The sequence below is a fragment of the Sciurus vulgaris genome (assembly GCF_902686455.1).
Source record: "Sciurus vulgaris genome assembly, chromosome: 2".
In the NCBI taxonomy this organism is placed as follows: Eukaryota; Metazoa; Chordata; class Mammalia; order Rodentia; family Sciuridae; genus Sciurus; species Sciurus vulgaris.
The window spans coordinates 14,408,069-14,425,929 of record NC_136462.1 but is presented as its reverse complement, the minus strand read 5'-3'; the positions used below and the strand labels follow the sequence as shown (position 1 = coordinate 14,425,929).

The 17,861-nt window shown below is 57.5% G+C and overlaps 1 protein-coding gene across 4 annotated transcripts in view; it reads right to left on the bottom strand.

Moving 5' to 3' along the window:
- CCDC88C (coiled-coil domain containing 88C) overlaps positions 1-17,861 on the bottom strand; it is a 153,257-nt gene that overhangs the window by 128,054 nt on the left and 7,342 nt on the right. For all 4 annotated transcript variants that reach the window (XR_013762218.1, XR_013762219.1, XR_013762220.1 and 1 more), the window contains exon 3: positions 17,077-17,185. Coding sequence is in view for 1 of the 4 variants with exons in the window: in XM_079129540.1 (XP_078985666.1) it covers positions 17,077-17,185 (109 nt within the window). In the remaining 3 variants the exon portion in view is untranslated. The remainder of the gene's footprint in view (positions 1-17,076; positions 17,186-17,861) is intronic.

The window sequence follows — 17,861 nt, the reverse complement described above, 5'->3', positions numbered from 1 at the left end:
AGTTCATCTGTGTGCAACTTCTCCAGGAACAGGTGATGTGGGGGACCTGCAAAGGCACCTCCCTGCCTCCGGGGTGAAGGCCACAACTGCACCCTGCAGGAGGGGAGAGCCTGCGGAGCACCGCCTGGCACAAAGGCACCAAAGACAGCATGAGGGCACCTCCCTGGGTACCAAGGGGACAGTGCATCCAGCAAAACTGAAGTGGGAGAGTCGTCTACCGAAGTCCAAGGCTCAAGAGTCAACCGGATGCCCAAGAGCTAAGACTGAGACCCACAAACTGGCAAAGGGAGGAAGGGGTGGCCCGCCCACCCCTGCCAAGGTCTCCTGTGCTGGCGGCTACTCCGGGGGGAGCTGGGTTTGGCAGGGTGGGGCGGACAAGCCACAGGCTGGATGCCGAATCCTGGAGCCCTCACTTCCCTGTCTGGTCACCCCCAGCCCGCAGAGTGGACCCAGGCCCACTGGTGCACCCCTGGTCACCCAAGAAGCCCAGGGGAGGTCGCACAGCTGCATCTCCTGATGTCCGAAGCCCTGCCTCTCAAATCCAAGGCACCGGGCAAAGGGGCAGCTCTCAGGTCCCAGACGCCCAGCATCAAAGGACAATGCCTGTCCTCTGAAGATGACAAACGCCTTCCTTGTTTTCTTTCACAGCAGCTTCTCCCCACAAGGAGACGGAATGTGAGCCCTCAGACCACCAACCCTCCGCTTCCTAAGACCAGGAGGTGGGCTGGGAGCAGGGCTCCCTGGGCGAGTTTGATGTGAGGTTCAGATTCGCAGGACTGCAGAACCTCAGAGCAACAAAAGCCCAGGTGGAAAGAATAGGCCATTCTCCAGAGGCCCCCCAGGGTCTTCTGGGTCCCAGCATGGCCACAGTTCTCCTGTCCCACAGAAAAAACGAGCAGAAGCAATGTCCCTGTGGCTGCACTCCACCCGCCCCCACCGTCAAAGCCACCTGGAGAGCAGCACAAAGGCTCCAGCAGCCTCAGGCAGGCGGGAAGCGCACAGCACCACCATCCAGCCTTTCCGGCCCAGGGGTGGGGGCTGCCATGCCCACTTGGCCCACAGAAGACCTGGGCTTGGAGATGAGCTGCAGGTCACAAGGTGGCAGGAGGCAGGACCACGCTGTGAAGCTGCAGTTGGGCCCCTCCGGAGTAGTCCCAACAGGGCTCTGTGTGCTCTGAACGGGGTACAGCTTCACTTTCTAGAAGTTTCCATGTCATTTTTGCTTCAGAGGCCACACAGCACAGAGGAAACACTGTGTGGGGGGCACAAAGGCCTGAGATGGGATTTCAGGTCTGACACCATTAGTGTATGACCAGAAGCAAGGACTATCCCAGGGCCTCATCTGTCATCTATAAAATGGGGACGCTAATTCATGAGCCATCCACCTCACACTTTTTATAGATTCTCTGATGACCGCGGGCACCCTCCTCTCTCCTATGACAAACCTATGATTAAAAATGTAAATGCTCGAGAGGGAGGAAGGGGGGAGGAAAGAGAGAAAGAACTTAACAGAATCCCAGTATATGCATGTATGAATACTGCACATGGAATGTCATTTCTATGTATGTGTAGAAAGTACCAATCAAAAATAAATAAACGAGCCAAAGGAAGATCTGCAGAGGAGAGGAAGAACAGGGGAGGAGGAGGGGGGACAGGGGCCAGGCCTGAAATCAGATTCCACGCATGTGTGATTTTGTCAAAATGAACCCAACGAGGGGTAACTATAATGCTCTAATAAAAAAGAGAGCGAGAGAAAAGAAAAGAAAATGCAGAGCTGTGCAAACACCCAGGGCTCGCACCCTCAGGGGGCTCACGGGGCTTCGCCGCCTTGATTTGTGGCCCTGCTCTGGTGGCCGACCAACACTGTCCCTGTACGGGATCTAACTACGTGTCCTCCAGCCCTGCAGCCCACATGGCAGGTTTTCCACGATGCCCGCAAGGAGACTGGGACGTGACTGTTCAAATGGGAGGGAGGCCTCGCCCAGCCCCGGGGGGCTGGCAACTTCCTCCCTGCGCCTGGTGCTCTGCTGTCATGGGTGTGAGCCAGTCTAGACCCATCTCAGGGGCCTGGAGCCAACGACGGCAGCGCTGTCAGAGGCGGCGGCCAGCGGCCACAACAGGCCAGGCCGAGTTCCCTCTAGATCAAACGCTGCACCCGAGACTGCTGGTACTCGCAAGGTCGGGCCCTGTCCTAAGTGTTTTAAACACGCCACTTGTTTATCCCGAGCCCAGTCTGTTGTGATTCCCATTTTACAAACAGGGGAACTGGCACAAAGATATGAAGTGAGTGGCCCAGTGGACACATCCAAGACACACAGCCCCTAACACAACGAGGACCCGGGCTGAAGACGAGTCACAGGTTCTAAACACAACACGTTCACACAGACCACCGACGTGACGGACTCCTTCATGGAACCTGCTGTGGGACAGCTTCAACTTGAGTAGGTGGCCGTGTTTCCTTGGGTGAGTTATATTTCCGGACCCCTTGGCTCAGATCCAACTCCCAGGACCTCTCACTCTCCTGTGGAGTGGCCAGGCCCACGGCAGGCACTTGAGGTAGGGAGGACCTTCTGAGAAGAGCCAGAGGAGAGGAGTGATGGGCACCGACAGGCACCTCCCCACAGGACCAGCACCCCACACTGTCTCTGGATGATGGAAGCTACGAACAGAAGGCGCTCCACCCTAGAGGAGAGGATCACTCAGCAGACTCCAGGAACCCCACCACCCGGGCCCCCTGACAGGCCAGTCTGCTGGCTGCCGGGGTGTGCCCAAGGCCAGGCCTGCACCTCAGCTCCCACACCTCCATGCTCCCCTGGATGCACTGACAGGATGCAGGCAGAGGAAGCAGGTGGCCAGGCCGCACAAGTCTGGCCAAGTGCTCAGACGATGGCCACGCTCCACAGCGTCTTCCTCCAAAGGCCAGCCCGGGCCAGGCCACCTCCACTAGGAAACCCGTGGGCTCCGGGCAAAGCTGAACCCAGGAAGGTGCTGGCAGCTGCAGCGCCTGTGAGCTCCCCGTCCCCAGATCTCCAGCCAGGTGCAGACGGACAGGGCCCCGAACAGGGCACTGAGAAGCAGGTTCTCCCCCGTCCCCCGTCCCCCATCCCCCGGAAGTCAGCAGCAAGTATCTGTCCACAGGGCTCTGTGAGCTCAGGAGATGCAGCAAGGAGGAGGGAAGCACCTGCGGGGCCACCAGCTGCCTTGGAACCGCTGACAGGGCGGAGGAAAGCTAGTCCTGCCCCTGGTTCTGCTCTCCTGGTGCTGCGTGAGGAGCGGGCTGGACGGGGCCGCTCTCAGCCTGGCTGCGCACGGTCATCTAAAGGGGGAGGAGCATTGACGACACTGACACCCTGCACCGCTGGGACCAGCCTTCCCAGCCAAGCTTGCTCTGGGGGGAGGCGTCCCGGCAGATCCTCCGGGGTCGCTGGGCAACACGAGCTCCTTGGAGCTTGGACACTTGAGCCGTCAGGACAGCACAGCCACGTGCCATCAGGCCTTGTTTCCTGAACACCCCACGGGGGACGCTGGGGTCTTGGAAACACGCCGGGACACTCACCAAGCCTCAGGGGCGCCGGCAAGAGGGAGAGAATGGGGTGTCAAGCGATCCCTAACCAACGCAGGGCCAGACTCCACCCTCCCTGTCCCGCAGGATCAGGGTCCGGCTCTGCCACGAACATTTTTTTGACATATTTGTTTTGGGGTGCTGGGCGTTGGTGCCCAGCAAGGCTCCACCACTGGGCTACACCCCAGCCAGGCACTGCTATCTATCAACTCTGTGGCCTCAGCTGACCCCCCACCACCTGTGACGGGCTGGGCCTTGATGTTCTGGGCTGTGCTGGCCCTTGCAGCTGACCCTGACCTCTGGGCCTCACGCACTCTGAGACCAGGCAGCGCCTGCTCTGGAAGCCCCGGTGGCTAAGGTGTCCACCACCAAGGCCCTCGATCCTGGTGACACCCCATGCTCCTGGGCGAGGTAAGCTTCAGCCACCAGAAGATCGGGGTGACTGTTTCTGCTGCCCAGGGCTTAACTCAGCTGCTCCCAGCAAACCCCAAACTGATGTGTAAACAAGAAATACACATGGCAAGCTGTCAGCTCCACGCAGAACACGGAAAATTACTAAAAAAGGAGCGAAACGCTGGAACATATGAGGTGCCTCCAGACAGCGATCTGGCCCTGACTCAGAAGCACACCAGGGAGAGCTGTTGGCTCCTCCCCTGTGGGACCAGGCAAAAGGACTTCCCCGGGTATTAATAGCCCTCAGCTGTCCCACAAAAGCCACAGATTCCCTTCCCAGGCAAGGGCCACCAGCTCAGAGGACAGTGAACTGTGAGCCACTTTAACGTGCTGAGGTGGCAGGACGGTCAGCGCACCTCTGTCATCTCTTGTCATGCACGGCTTTAGTCACACACTGAACATTTAGGTGATAAACACAGAAGGCGGGAAATGAAGCACCAGGCTCCTGGCTCTGCTCAGCCCAAGCAAGGCAGGACGTTGGTCTGGCTGCCAGACCAGCATGCAGCCCAGGTACAGCTGAGGTACACAGGGCACACGCCCGTCCTCCACCTCGACCAGGGTAACATTCCTTCACTTTAAGGCCTGACGGGGCCCCCAGGGCCTCAGCAGCTCAGGCCTCGTGCAGTGAGGCCTCAATGAGCCAGGCAGGGGCGGTGGGGAAGCAAGCATGTCCCCTCCACCTTCCCTCCCAGTCTGGTCTCTAAACCGGGAGTGAAGGGCCACCACCCCTGCTCCACCTTCCTCCTAGCCACAAGGGCTCCAGGAGAAAGTTCCCATCTACTCCAATAGCTGTGATGCCAAGTTCAAGGCCAAGGTCACTGACCCAGACCCAAGAGGTTTCGAGCGGAAAGGGAGGCTTCTGCGTCCGACAGGTTAATCCTGGTTTGATTTAAACATGAACTTCTAAAAAAAAAACCCTGTATCCTAAGCCTATCCATCATCAACAGGAACCCGCTGGCTTCTGGGACTTAAGATGAATGGCTTCAACGTGGAAAAATCCCCATGCTGACTCCACATGAAAAGGTTTTTCTTTAAAAAAAAAGAAATAAAAGAAATGCGGGCAAATTCTGCTCAACCAGCAGGTGTCCTCAGCCCCCTCAGGGCCCCCCCCCCCCCCCCCGCAAGGGGAGCAGGGGCTTCCTGTCCTGCATGGGCAGCACCATGTGTGTCCCTATCAGATGCCACTTCACTTCAGAAACGATGTGAACGCAGCCCCTGGCACACAGTCAAATGTGCCACAAAACTGTATTCTCTTTATTTATGCTTCTGGCTTCTCCACCTCGTCATCAACCTGAGAAGGCGGGGACCAGCTTCCTCGGTGTGACACCCACAATGAGCCACATGCTCCCTGATAAACGGAGGGAATGCGCCCTCTCGGCCCCGCCCTCATTAGAACCTCCCTCTGCAGAAGCCTCAGCCGGCCTGGAAGGGCTCCCCCAGAGCTCACGCTTTGGTAGCTTAGTGCCCAGTGCCCAGTGCTGAGAGGTGGGGATGCAGGAGCAGCTGAGTCTGGGAGGGCTCTGCTGTCCCTCCGAGATGAAGGCTGTTGTCAGGGGAGTGGTCCAGCCAGGGCAGGTGCCTGACAAATGGATGTACTCAGGCCCCTTCCCCTCTCCCCTTGCCTGTGATGCCTCCTGCCAGGCTATGCCAGAAGAAGGTGCTCACCAGATGTGCCCCCAGCCTCCAGAACCAGGAGCCAGACAGACTTGTATTGCTAATAAATAGCCTGGTCTACGGTACTCTTTGGTAGCATCACAGGACAGACTAAGAAACTGAGAAGGTGGAGGGTGGTCCCCACCCAACCATGGGATCTCCTAACCAACAGTTCCACATCAGCGCTGCTGGACCCCAGGAGGCAAAGTCCACATGAACCCACATGTCCTCCTGATGGTGGCACACATGTCACCAGCCAGGTACTGTGCCAGAGGACAGCTGGTCTCATTCTATCACAAGAGTCTTGGCTGAGCGTAGTGGTGTATGCCGGTGACGCCAGCAGCTCAGAAGGCTGACAGGGCAGGGGGATCACCAGTTCAAAACCAGCCTCAGCAACTTAGCAAGGCCCTAAGCAACTCCGCGAGACCCTGTCTCTAAATAAAATATTTTTAAAAGGGCTGGGGATGGGGTTCAGTGGTTGAGTACCCACAGTTGGTTCAATTCCCAGTACAAAAAAAAAAAAAAAGGAAGTTTCTCAAAGGTTCAGTGAAGTTTAAAAAAAAAAAAAAAAAAAAAAACCTGGGCATGGTGGCACATGCCTAGAATCCCAGTAACTCAGGAGGCTGAGACAGAAGGATCACAAGTTTGAGGCCAGCCTGAGCAACTCAGCGAGGCCCTAAGCAACTTAGCAAGACCCTGTCTCAAATACACATAAAATGAGGCTGGAGTGCAGCTCAGTGGTAAAGTGTCCCTGGGTTCAATCCCCAGCACTGCAAAGAACACCAAAAAAGTCAAATTTCCACAGTCCAAAGAACCAGGGGAAACACCTGGCTTCCTTTGCCTGGTCCAGCACAATGGGAGGCAGGGAGTGGGAAGAACGGGGCCTCCAGAAGGAACGGGCTCAGCCACTTACTGCTTTAGCTCCTAGGCTGTGTGACAAGGTTCTGGGGATGCCTGTTCTCTGAGCTTCCCTCTCGCTTTTGAGATGGGACTAAACGCCACCCTTCTGAAGGTGAGACCGAAGAGGAAGGTGCAGCAGCCCCAGCAGCAGCCCACTGAGCCCCACGGTCTTCAGACACAACAGACGCCCCTCCTGACCTCTGCTGAGCGCACAGCTCGGTGGCACTTGGTGGCATTCTGCATATGCACACTGCTGGGGCAGCCATCCCCACCCTGCTCCAGGAATCTTTTCATGTCATAAAACTGAAACATCTCAAACAAAAACACTCTGGGTCCTTGCTTCTTAAAAATGAGATGATTTCTAAAATCAGGCAGCCTCCTAAAAGATCAAAAGTTAAATTTTTCTGAGCATACTAAATTCTTTTTTCGTATTTTTAAATTCTGGCTCTACTCTGGGGTTTAAAGACCAGCCACCATCACACTCTGCACTTTTCCAACCAAATCTGAACACACTCGGGTTTCAACATCACATCGGGACTTGGCCTCCTAACTTCTGACTGCTTCTCACCTTCTGGGGCCCTGCAGGTTGGCAGCCACCCACCCAGCCACCAAAAAGCGGTTCCCAGTTGACCCTCTTGCCTGCCTCCTGGCTGTGCCTGGTGGCTTGAGCTCGCCCTACCTGCGATGCACCTGGGAGGATTTCAAACAGACAGGACCACCAGCCCTTGCCACCAGGTGCCTCTCACTAATCCCAACCCAGTAAATCCCGAGGCGGGTGGGCTGTCCTGCCTTCCACCTCCAGGGGCAGGGGTGCAGCCGGGTCCCTCCATTAGTCAGTCAGAACCAGAGAGAAGCGGGGAGGGGCTTCGCTGGCCACATTTCCAGGTACTTTCTGTTGAAGAACACTGAGTTTTGACAAGTTCAAAAGGCCTGAGGCAGGGCTTTGCCTTGAGAAACCTGGGGTGGACAGAGAGGCTGCTGCACAAGTCACAACCACTTCAGAGTTCACTCCAGCTCTGACGCATCACCCTGGCGGGGGACTTCTGGGCCAGCTGGGCCACTTTTAGGAATGCCAGCGAGGAGGGGGAGGGTGGCCCTTCAGCCTGCACCAGAGTTCCTGCCCTTGGGACATGGAGGGAGCAAGTGGGCAGGGAGGAGTGATGAGCTGATTACGGAGGCCACCGCTCCAGTGCAGAGAGCCTGCGTGGGCTTCAGGGAGTGGGCAGAGGAAGGGGCGGGGCCGGAGGCCCGCACAGGCAGGAGCCAAAGCCAGCTCCACTCACGGCCACCACCAGCCCCACTGAGCACCTCTCCCTGAACTGTCAAAGCCCAGGGAACTGAGTCCAGCTACCACCAGAGGACAAAGGGCAGACAGCCCCGAGGGGGTGCCAGCCCACCTGTGCCCTGCGTGAATCCCACTGCTGCAGAGGACATGAGGAGCAAGCAAGGCTGAGCAGGCGGACCCAGGGGCTGCTGTTCTGCCACAGTAGCAGGGAAAGCCACTTCCTGAGGCCCACAGGGCAGAAGAGGTAGAGGCAGCCTGAGCAAATCTCACCTCCCCAAGAAGAAAGGAGGCTTGACAGGAAAGAAGGGGCAGATCCAAGCAGCTCTGGTGACTGCCACCTCGGCCCCAGCTGGCCCCCTGGAAAGGCGAGGACGGCTGGTCTTGTATCAACTCCCCAGAGTCACCAGAAGCCACGACTCTTCCTTCCTCCTCAGGATCTCAAGCTTAGGACACCACATCAGCAACAGGGCCCACTTCCAGCTGAAAACCTCAATCCTGTGGACTCTACCTGTAAAAGTCAAATGCCACAAATTCTCAGCCCCCCAAAACAGGAGCCGTACGACCAACTGAGCATGCACAAGAAGCACCCCACGTGCCCACAACAGCACGGCCACGTTCCCCCCTTGCAGGGCGCTACCCTACCTGACCTGATGCAGACAGATGAGCCCGTCTCATTACCAGGGGTGGGAAAGGAGGCACAGCTTTTTCCTTTCTTTTTGTTTAATTCTAAGGTCATTAAGCCCAAACCTTAGAAAGCTCAGGGGAGCCGAGCTGGCTAGACAAAGTTGAAAACAATCAATTTAATTTCCTCCCCCAGGAATCAGGCCTCCCCTCCCCATACCTGACATATGGCATTTCCATCAACAAAGCAAGCAGCACATGAAAAGCCCCAGGTCAGGTCGGTGTGAAAGCCAGCAAGCCCAAAGGGTGGGACTCAGAGGCTCCAGGCCCCTCTGCACCTCCACCCAATTTGTCCCCAGTCGCCCCCACAGAGCCTGCACCTGCCCTGGGCCAGGACAGGGTGAAGAAAACAGGCCCCGTCGCCCACATTCCAGTAGGGCCCTGGGCAGGGTCACGGCAGCCTACAGCGAGGCTCCCGGAGCAGCCAGGCCAGTACAGTGCTCCCAGAACGGAAGACCTGCTCTGAACCATCTGCTCCACCAGTGGAGGCTCACATTGTTGATTCCCACGTCACTTTGTCGATTCCCACGTCACTAACGCAGGCTGAAGGCAGGTGTTCCACACTGCTGGAGGGAGACACAAACAAAAGTAGACAGGGGGCCTGTTTCGGGGGCAGTTCCATTGCTGGTGGGAAACAAAACTGCACTGTTTCCTTCCACAAAACAGAAGGTCAGGCCGCCCCGCACATGGCCAGCACAAGAGAAAAAATCCCGCAGGGCGAGGCGCAAGCACGTGTGTGCACCCAGCCAACTAAGCCCAGGGAATCGAGAGCGCTATCCTCTATCCTCGGAAGGGCCCTTTGATCACCCACCCGCTCAGTAATAAATGAGCGAAGCTCGACCGAAGCCAGCCTGCCCTCCACCCCTGGCCAGACGTGCAGGCACCGTGGCCTGCAGGCAGCACATGGCCTTATTTAACCTCCAAGCACCCTCCCCTGGGCGCTGGACTCTCAGAGACGAGGGCTGGCCAAGGCCACCAGCTCCAGGGTGAGCTCAGAGGAACCAGGGCTCGACCTTGGACTCTGCAGACAGGGACTTGCAGCTACTCTTCTTACTCGGCCTTTTATTTGGATCTGTGTCTCCTGCCTCCCACATCCTCCACCTGCAGGGTACAGTCAGCAAGAGCCCCTGGACTCGGTTGGCCTGGGATGTGAGTTATCACTGTTATGGTTTGCTGGCTCCAGAAACTTCTGCTACTTCATTTGAGCCTCAGAAGCCACAGGTAATTATTACTCACGTATAGGTGAAGCCAACAATGTACCTAAGTCACACTGCTACCAACAGTGACACACGCGTTTCTCACTCGCATGAGTGAGTGAAATGCCCCACGGTGATGCCTCATTGCTGCCCGCCCACCTCCCATCTTCCTTCACCCTCCGGCTTCACCTCCCTGTCCTTCCAGTGACCAGAGAGGCCACCCCCCCGCCAGGCCAGCACACAGCTAACTTTAAACCCTCCACTGAGAAGGGACTGCATCTCCCCTGCAGCCGAGGCCAGCGCAGCTGGTGGAACCCAGGAGGGATTCTCTCCAAAGCTGCAGCCACCCCACCTGCCTTCAGAATGCACCCAACGCACACACCACCAGCCTCACCCTAAACCTGCTGAAACCCAAGTGCACACCAAAAGACCCCCTGCTGTGTATACCTGGTGGCCCAAGTTCCCCAAAACTCCCCAACACACTCAGACTGGGGTTCAGGGTGTGGCCAACTCAACCTCTCCACAGTCCTGGTAACACCACCAATTTAAGAGGACAACTTCCCATCCTCATTACTAGAGAAATAAATCTGAAATGATCTTGGGAAGGACCCAGCCCTGGATGCCATGGCAAAGGGGAAAAAATCTCCGCCTTTCCAAAAAGAACAGTTGAATAACAAAAACTGTTATTAGCCCTGGACACGCGCCACGCAGCCGGCTCTGCGCGCAGCCCAGCTTGCCCGGGCAAGCTCCCGAGGCTCCCTCCGACGAGCCAGTCAGAACATCAAACAGCTGCTCCTGGCACCGAACACCCGGACTGAGGCGGGAATCACGGGAGAGAACCTTCTTTTCCGTTTTCATTTTAAAACCTTGAGAAATCCATGTCTCTGTTGTGTCACAAAAGGAACTAGTACCTCTCACCACTTCCTCTGGTTCTTAGGGCCCCGCTATCCACCGAGTAAGTCACTTCTGTCACTCGGCCCAACATGTCTTGACCCTCAAGTGGCTGACCACTCAGGCACCGTCCTCACCATGAGCTGGACAGGGAGCCCCAGGGACCGGACGCCTGGCGCACTGCCGGCGTTGGAGGGCGGACCCTCGTGGTTTTAGCCATGATTCCGCTGGCAGCCCATGCCCGGAGCTCTCGCCCTGCGATGGGGTGACCTCCGCTCCCTCCGGGCACAGCACCTCCCGTGACGGCCGGAGAACAGGCAAATGAAGAGAACGCCTGAGCACGCGGCGGGAAGCCAGCGCTTTACGTGGTGAGAGAACATGTATCAGAGCATGATCCTGAAAGGAAAGCGCTTCAGAGGACCCAGAGGACAGCCAGGGCTGCAACACAGGGCAAGCAGGGCCTTGGGCCCAAGGCTGCAGGTGGACTTCTGGGTCAAGAGCTCGGTGCTGTCTGCGCAGAGCGCTGGAGTGAGCAGCCGCCACGGGCCAAACACAAAAGGCAGGACACCCATGCCAAGGGCTCCTTCCTACCCTGATGGCAAGGGCAGCTCCCAGGGAGAAACGGAGCCCCAGGGGCCAGGCAGACGGTCTGCGCTCACACAGTGCACGCAATCTCACACGCTCTCCAGCTCCTCGCCTTGAAGCGGGGCCCTGGCAGGAAGCCAGCTCTGCTAATTGCACCAGACCCACCTTTCACCCCCCCACCTGCTGCAATTAGCCCGACTCTCAGCTTCCTGCTGCTCTGAGGCTGAGGCCTGAGGCCTGCAGCTCCCTCCCGTCCCTCCGCCCAACTCCAACCCCGGAAGTGCTGGTTTCAGGGGTGCCTGTAGCAACCCAGACCCTTCCTGAGGCTCCAGGCTGTTGAGAACTTCAGCCGAGGGGGAGCCCGAACAGAGGGCCCACCCAGGCCGGCCTAACACAGGTGGCTTCTGGCTCCAGATCCAGCCCGGCCCCCTGTGATGAGGGTCCCCAGCCTTCACAGGACAGTGGGTCCCACCCATGGTGAGCCATCACCTACTCTAGAGGCTTGGCGTTTAGAAGTTTCTCTAAGCAGACAACAACCAAGCCAATGTGCAGCCTTCTGGGGCCGCCTATCCAAAGCCACAAGTCTCAGTTTCCTAAGCTGTAAAATGGGGTCAGCAACTTCCACCCAAGGAGGTGGGGAGAAGTGGGGACGAGCAAGGACACGGCCTGGTGGCACCTGACCTGCAGGCAGCACTCCAAGGCCTGCGACCTGCTCACCTCCTCCCAGCCTTCACAGGCAATTCACGTGCCTTGAGGGCATTTATTCTGACAACAAAAAGGAGAAAAGAGAGGAAACCAAGTGCGACTGGCAGTGTCACATCTTGCAGAAACAAATCCTGCCTCCCAGAAGGTCTGGGAATGCAGCAAGCCACTAAGGGTCCTTGGCCCCTTTTGCATACCCCTGGCCAACAGCTGGACCACTGAACTCATAAAATAATACTAGGATGCTGGGTACTGTGACACACGCCTGTAATCCCAGTGACTTGGGAGGCCGAGGCAGGAGGATCGCAAGTTTGAGGCTAGCCTTAGCAGCTTAGCAAGACCCTGTCTCAAAATTAAAATAATTAATTTTAAAAGGCTGGAGATGTAGCACAATGGTGAAAGTGCCCCCGAGTTTCATTCCCAATACCAAAAAAAAAAAAAGAAAGAAAGAAACAAGCACTAGGGTCTCAGGCAGGGAGAAGATGGAGGAGCGTGGAGAAGGGCCTCGCCTCTTCTGCCCCTGCCTCCGTCCGGGGGGATGCCACGCACAAGACTTACAGCTGTCAGGGTGCCTGGCCTGTCTCCAGCCTTACACGACGGAGCATCTCAGGCCTGGAGAAGAGCCTTCGGAACCAGGAGGAACAGAAAGGAAAGAACCAGGTGGCCCAGCCAGTCACACCCCCCAAGTCCGCACCTGCATTTTACTACTCTGCACACACAAGTGAGGGGAGGGGCCCTGCAGACCCAGCCCTCCCCAGGCCACTTCCCCACCGCTCGCTTTACAAACTTACATGAGACTGCGGGGAAGCCACAGAAGAGTCCATCTGTCATGTCCATGGGGAGACAAGGGGCCCGCACTGCCCACATGGGACAGAGCCCAGGCCAGGGACTGGACTGCCCAGCCCAGGCAGGTCCTGACCACGGTGATCTCCACCCTCCAGCAGCGCTGCTACAGAGACCCCAGAACACTGTCCAGGGACAGCTGAGCACTCTGATCGCTGTTCCACCAGTAATGTCCAGGGCACGCTGCCGTCTGTCCTTTGGACAAAGGGCTGCCATTCTCCAAACTGAGCGCACACGTTTCTCAAAGTAATTCTCATCTGCGGCAGCCACCCAGGCCTATCCATTAGACCCCCACGGGGGGCCGGCCATCCCCAAAACCAAGGCTGAGCTTGCTCAAGGGAGCGATGCGCAGCCCACCGCCGCTGACAGATGTGAGGTCCATCGGTCACACACAGCAGGGCTGGGGTGAAGCCGGGGTGCACAGCCTGCCTACACAGCCCAGCCCTGGGTTCCCTCCCCAGAACCCCAGAAAAATGAAGTCACGCAAAGCCAAGCACTGTCCGTGTGCATGTGAAAACGTGTGCACACACAGGGACACAGAGCAACAGCACAAAAACGTGACCCAGATGTAACCATGTTAGTGACAGGAGGACGCAGGGCGACGCCGGGCGCCACCCCCAAAGATGAAAGCGAGCCTGCGGCTTGCTGCGAGGGGGGGGTTCTGCTCTCAGATGGACCCACGTTCAAGGTGACTACCTGAGGCTCTGAGTGGAACAATGTAAGTTAAAAAAAGAAAAGTCGGATGAAAACGTGGCTGGGCATCGAGGGAACAAGCCAGCAGGGGCAGCCGCATCCGGCCACCTTGCAGGGGCAGCCGTGTCCGGCCAGCTCACTCTCCCTTGGGCCGCTTGGATCAAGTCCTGCCCCGACGCTTGTCCTGGACCTGCTGCCCCGCCTGACTGGCCAGCTTCCCTGTCAGAAAGCAGCGGCAGCCCTGCCCACTCTCCAAGACCAGATCCAACCGGACCTTCTCCACCCCTTCCCGCAGCAGCTCCCTTGATGGCACGCCCGGCTCCCCCAGTTCCCTCCTTCCCCTCCTTGGATACTGCTGGGACCCAGCTTTCCCATCCAGGGAGCACGAATGGGTAGGTGGAGAAGAGTCCCTGGGGGAACCCAGCTCCCTCGCCACAGGAGGTCGGGCTGAAGTGACTGAGACCTCTTAGAGATGCTGACCCCCAGGTTTCCAGAGGAGGACGCCGATCACCTGGGGCTGGACAGAAACACACTCCTGGGCTTGCGTGGCAGATGTGGGGCCTACAGACCTGCACTGCTAACCAGGGCCAGCTTGCCCGTGCTGACCATCCAGGGACCAGACTTTGAGAACCACCGTCATTATCTGCAGAGCCTCAGTCCTGTCCAAGCAGCTGGGGAGCGTTCAAAAATGCAGATTCCAGAGCCCTGACCCCGGCAGAGCCCAGGGCAGCAGAACAGGAGGAGGAGTGAGGATGGCACTCGGGGTCCCAGCCACGCTGCCCTGAACCCAAGAGAAGGGTCAGGAGCCCTTCGTCTCAGCGAACTGTCAGAGGTTAAGTTCAGCTTTGTTGCAAAAGAAGGCCATGTTCTTTAGGAGAGACCCCACCTTCCAAAGGTCCCTGCCCCCCCTGGGCCACAGAAAAGGAGGGAAGAGCAGGGATCAGAACAGCCTCCTGGAGGACAAGACCCAAGGCTGGTTGGTGGCAGGACATGTCTGCCAAAAAGCCTGCGGGGAGAGTCCTACCCACGGGCAACCTCTTCCCCACCTGCCCACACCAGGCAGCGCAAGGAATGACATGTCACTTCATTCCGCCCTCCAATGGGGGTAGTCCTCTGGGAAGTGTCTGTGGTATCCCCTGCACACTCACACCAGGTCAGGTGGACAGGAAACAGCAGGGTGTGCAACTGTACGCAAGGCAGGGCCACAATGGCATAAAACAAAAACCATTCACTGGAGATTGGAGAGGAAGCGCTCAAAGAGGAGGGGGGCTGGGGGGTTTTGGATTTCTCACTACTTATTTTCCAAGCTGTTCATAAAGAGGACCTGCTACTTCCATCACGAGAACTGAACTTTATTTTGCCATAAATACACAGCAGACCACTGTCTATTCCGAGGGCAGAGGTCTCTGAACGCACACATCCTGCTGGTTGCTCTAGGCCAGCAGGGAGGGGGTGACCACTTGGGATCCCCTTCACCAACACACACACAAGCCCTGCCCTTAAAGGGGCAGAGGGAGGACCAGGGTGCAGGGTCCTGTCTCTCACTTCTCAGACCCTCCGGGCCCGAGCCTGGACTGGCTTTTGCTTCCTTCCTGTGATCATTTCCCATCTTCTGCAGCTCAAGAGCAGCAAACTGCCTCTCAAACTGACACTGTCTTGCTGGGTCCAGCCCAGACCTGGACCTCAGAGCGGCTGACCACCAACAGCATGAGCCTGCACAGCACCGACATGGCCCAAGACTGCACAAGAACTGGACGCTCCGCACGGTTCAGGGAGGGCTGCAGCATCCTCACCTCCACCTGAGCCTGGCAAAGCTGCAGAAGGAAAGAGGTTTCCACCTACCAGGTACACCTGGGCCAGAGATGCACCTGTCTAGCCATGTAGCCCCTCTGAACCCTGACTTCATCTCTCTCATGTCCACATCCTGCCCAGTTTTGATGCATCTGACATTTGATAAGCAGCCTTCATCCAAGTAGTCGGAAGATGCTGACAGCACCAGGAAGAGACCCTCCTGCACCTCCTGGCTCCTACCCAGACGCAACGTCCCCCTCTCTCCTTCTCCTGACACTGTGAACTCAGAAACTCAGTCACCCACAAAATCCCACTCAGGTGTTACCTCCTCCAAGAAGCACTCCAGACCCCCCGACACACAGAATGGTCAGGGTCTCATCTCTTGAACCTCAGCACCAGCTGCTCTCCTGGGCACTTGGCACAGCAGTGGGAGTGCCTGCTTGCCACAAATGGCACTCACGCACAGGGACACGCCCTGACCACCAGCTGGAAGCCAGTGCAGCCCCCAGAGCCTGCAGCACAGATGCCAAGTTACAGGCAACACAATCGCTTATGCCCACTGGGCACAAGGGAGGCCTTAGCTGCAATGCCCCTGCCTATGGCATGCCTAGCCAGAGCGCAGCTCCCACACACAAGGCAACGATCCCACTCTGGTGCCCAGAACCAACTCTCCGGGGCCTCTGCCTAAGCCCATCTCCTCCTCAGTCATCGGTAAGGGTGGAATGGTTCCATGCCTCCCGAGGTGATGCTCAGAGAGCCACAGGGCCACACTCCACAGCCACGGACACATACGGTGGCTCGCCACCTCACTGGGAGGAAGATGGAACAACCTTCACAGAACACAGGGAACCCTGATCCCCCTCCCCCTCCCATCCTGCTTCAAATCTGGGTTGAAAGAGAAGCAAGGGGCCCTGCAGCAACCGCAGCCCTCAACGACAGCTGGGCCAGCACAAGCCCTCGCCACGGCAACCTTGCCTAGCAGCCCGCCCGGGCCCTGAGCTGACCCCAGAGCCAGCAGCCCAAGCACAGAGGACCAGGGCTCCTCAAGCCAGCAGAGACCTCACAACAGCTGAGGATGCCCCAAATTCCAGCAGCAAGACGCGGTCCAGCCTGGCCACGGGTGTGGAGAAACCCTGGTACGAATCTGCAAGGAACAGAGGTTCCCAAACTGTGTTCCCTGGGGTCCTAGAGGGAAAGGAGACTGAGCAGAAAGCACTTGGGTCCCCCAACCCCAAGACAATCAGAGTGACTACAGCCTCCCCTGGGGCCTCAAGAAAAATCATACAGGGAAGAGTTTCATTGCTTAAAAAAAAAAAAAAAAAAAAAGGCATGAAGACCAGGGTTCCAAGGTCACAGCTGCCATGCTTCCCCTCGATGCTCACGAGGCACAGATTCTCAGTCGACCTTCCTAAGGCTGGGGCAGATCCGCAGTCACTGACCTCACCCCTCGAGCACACACTGACCAGACACAGGAACCAGAAAGCGGATTCTCCCCTGCAGGCCCGCTGCTCCAGCGGGCAACCTGGAGGCACACTGGCCCTGTACGCGGCCCCTTCACCCGTCCGACCCTTGAGTGGCTTCTATAAGAGTCACAGAGCCAGGGGCGTGAACGCAACCCCCTTCCAGCAAGCCCCCAATGACACGTGGGGCCAAAGCTGCAAACCCAGGCTCCCAGCCTGTGCAGAAAGTGGCACGAACCTGTCCAGGGCTCAGAGAACGCTCGCTGGGCCAGGTGAAGCAGGACGGCAGCGCACCCTCACACCACGCCCGCAGCAGGGCTCGGCAGGCAGCACCCTCACCGCTGCCCTGGGCTTCCCGCGGGGGAAAGGACGGCTGCTTACCTGGTAGTAGGTCTTGATGCTTCTCACTAGGATGGTCAGGTTCTGAATGCGAAGGTTCACATCATTGTTGACGTGCCTGTTGATGCGCTGATTGGTGGGCCGGGGGTCTCTGCGGGAAGAAACAGGACAGTGGAAATTGCACTTCCCAGCATGCACCGCACTGCCTTCCCAGTCCTATAGTCCCCTGAGCCTGTTAGGCCCCCAGTGACCATGAGGTTGTGACAGTGTGGTTCAAGTCAAATCCTAACTGCCACTGCCCTGCAGGACTCTGGGAGAGCCCACCCCTGCCCGGCCCACCCAGGCCCTGGGCCACCACGGCCCTTATCAAGGCTGCTTCCGTTCCTACTGTTAACAGCACCCATACAGGACGGCCCACGTCAGTGCAGACCAGACCCACCGTTACACCGTATGAAAATCAGAAACCTAAACTGGGTACAGCGGCGCACACCTGTAATCCCAACAATACCAGAGGCCGCGGGCAGGAAGGCCATAAGTTTAAGGCCAGCCTCGCCAACCTAGGGAGACCCTCAGCAACTTAGCAAGACCCTGCTTCAAAACAAAATATAAAAAGGGCTGGGGATACAGCTCGGAGGTAAAGTGCCCCTAGGTTCCATCTCCAGTGCCAAAAATAAGTAAATAAAAAATAAAAATAAAAAACAGCAAAGTGGGCTGGAGATACAGCTCAGTTGGTAGACTGCTTGCCTCGCATGCACAAGGCCCTGGGTTCGATCCCCAGCACCACAAAAGAAAGAAAAGAAAAGGAAAAAAAAAAAAAAAAACTGAGT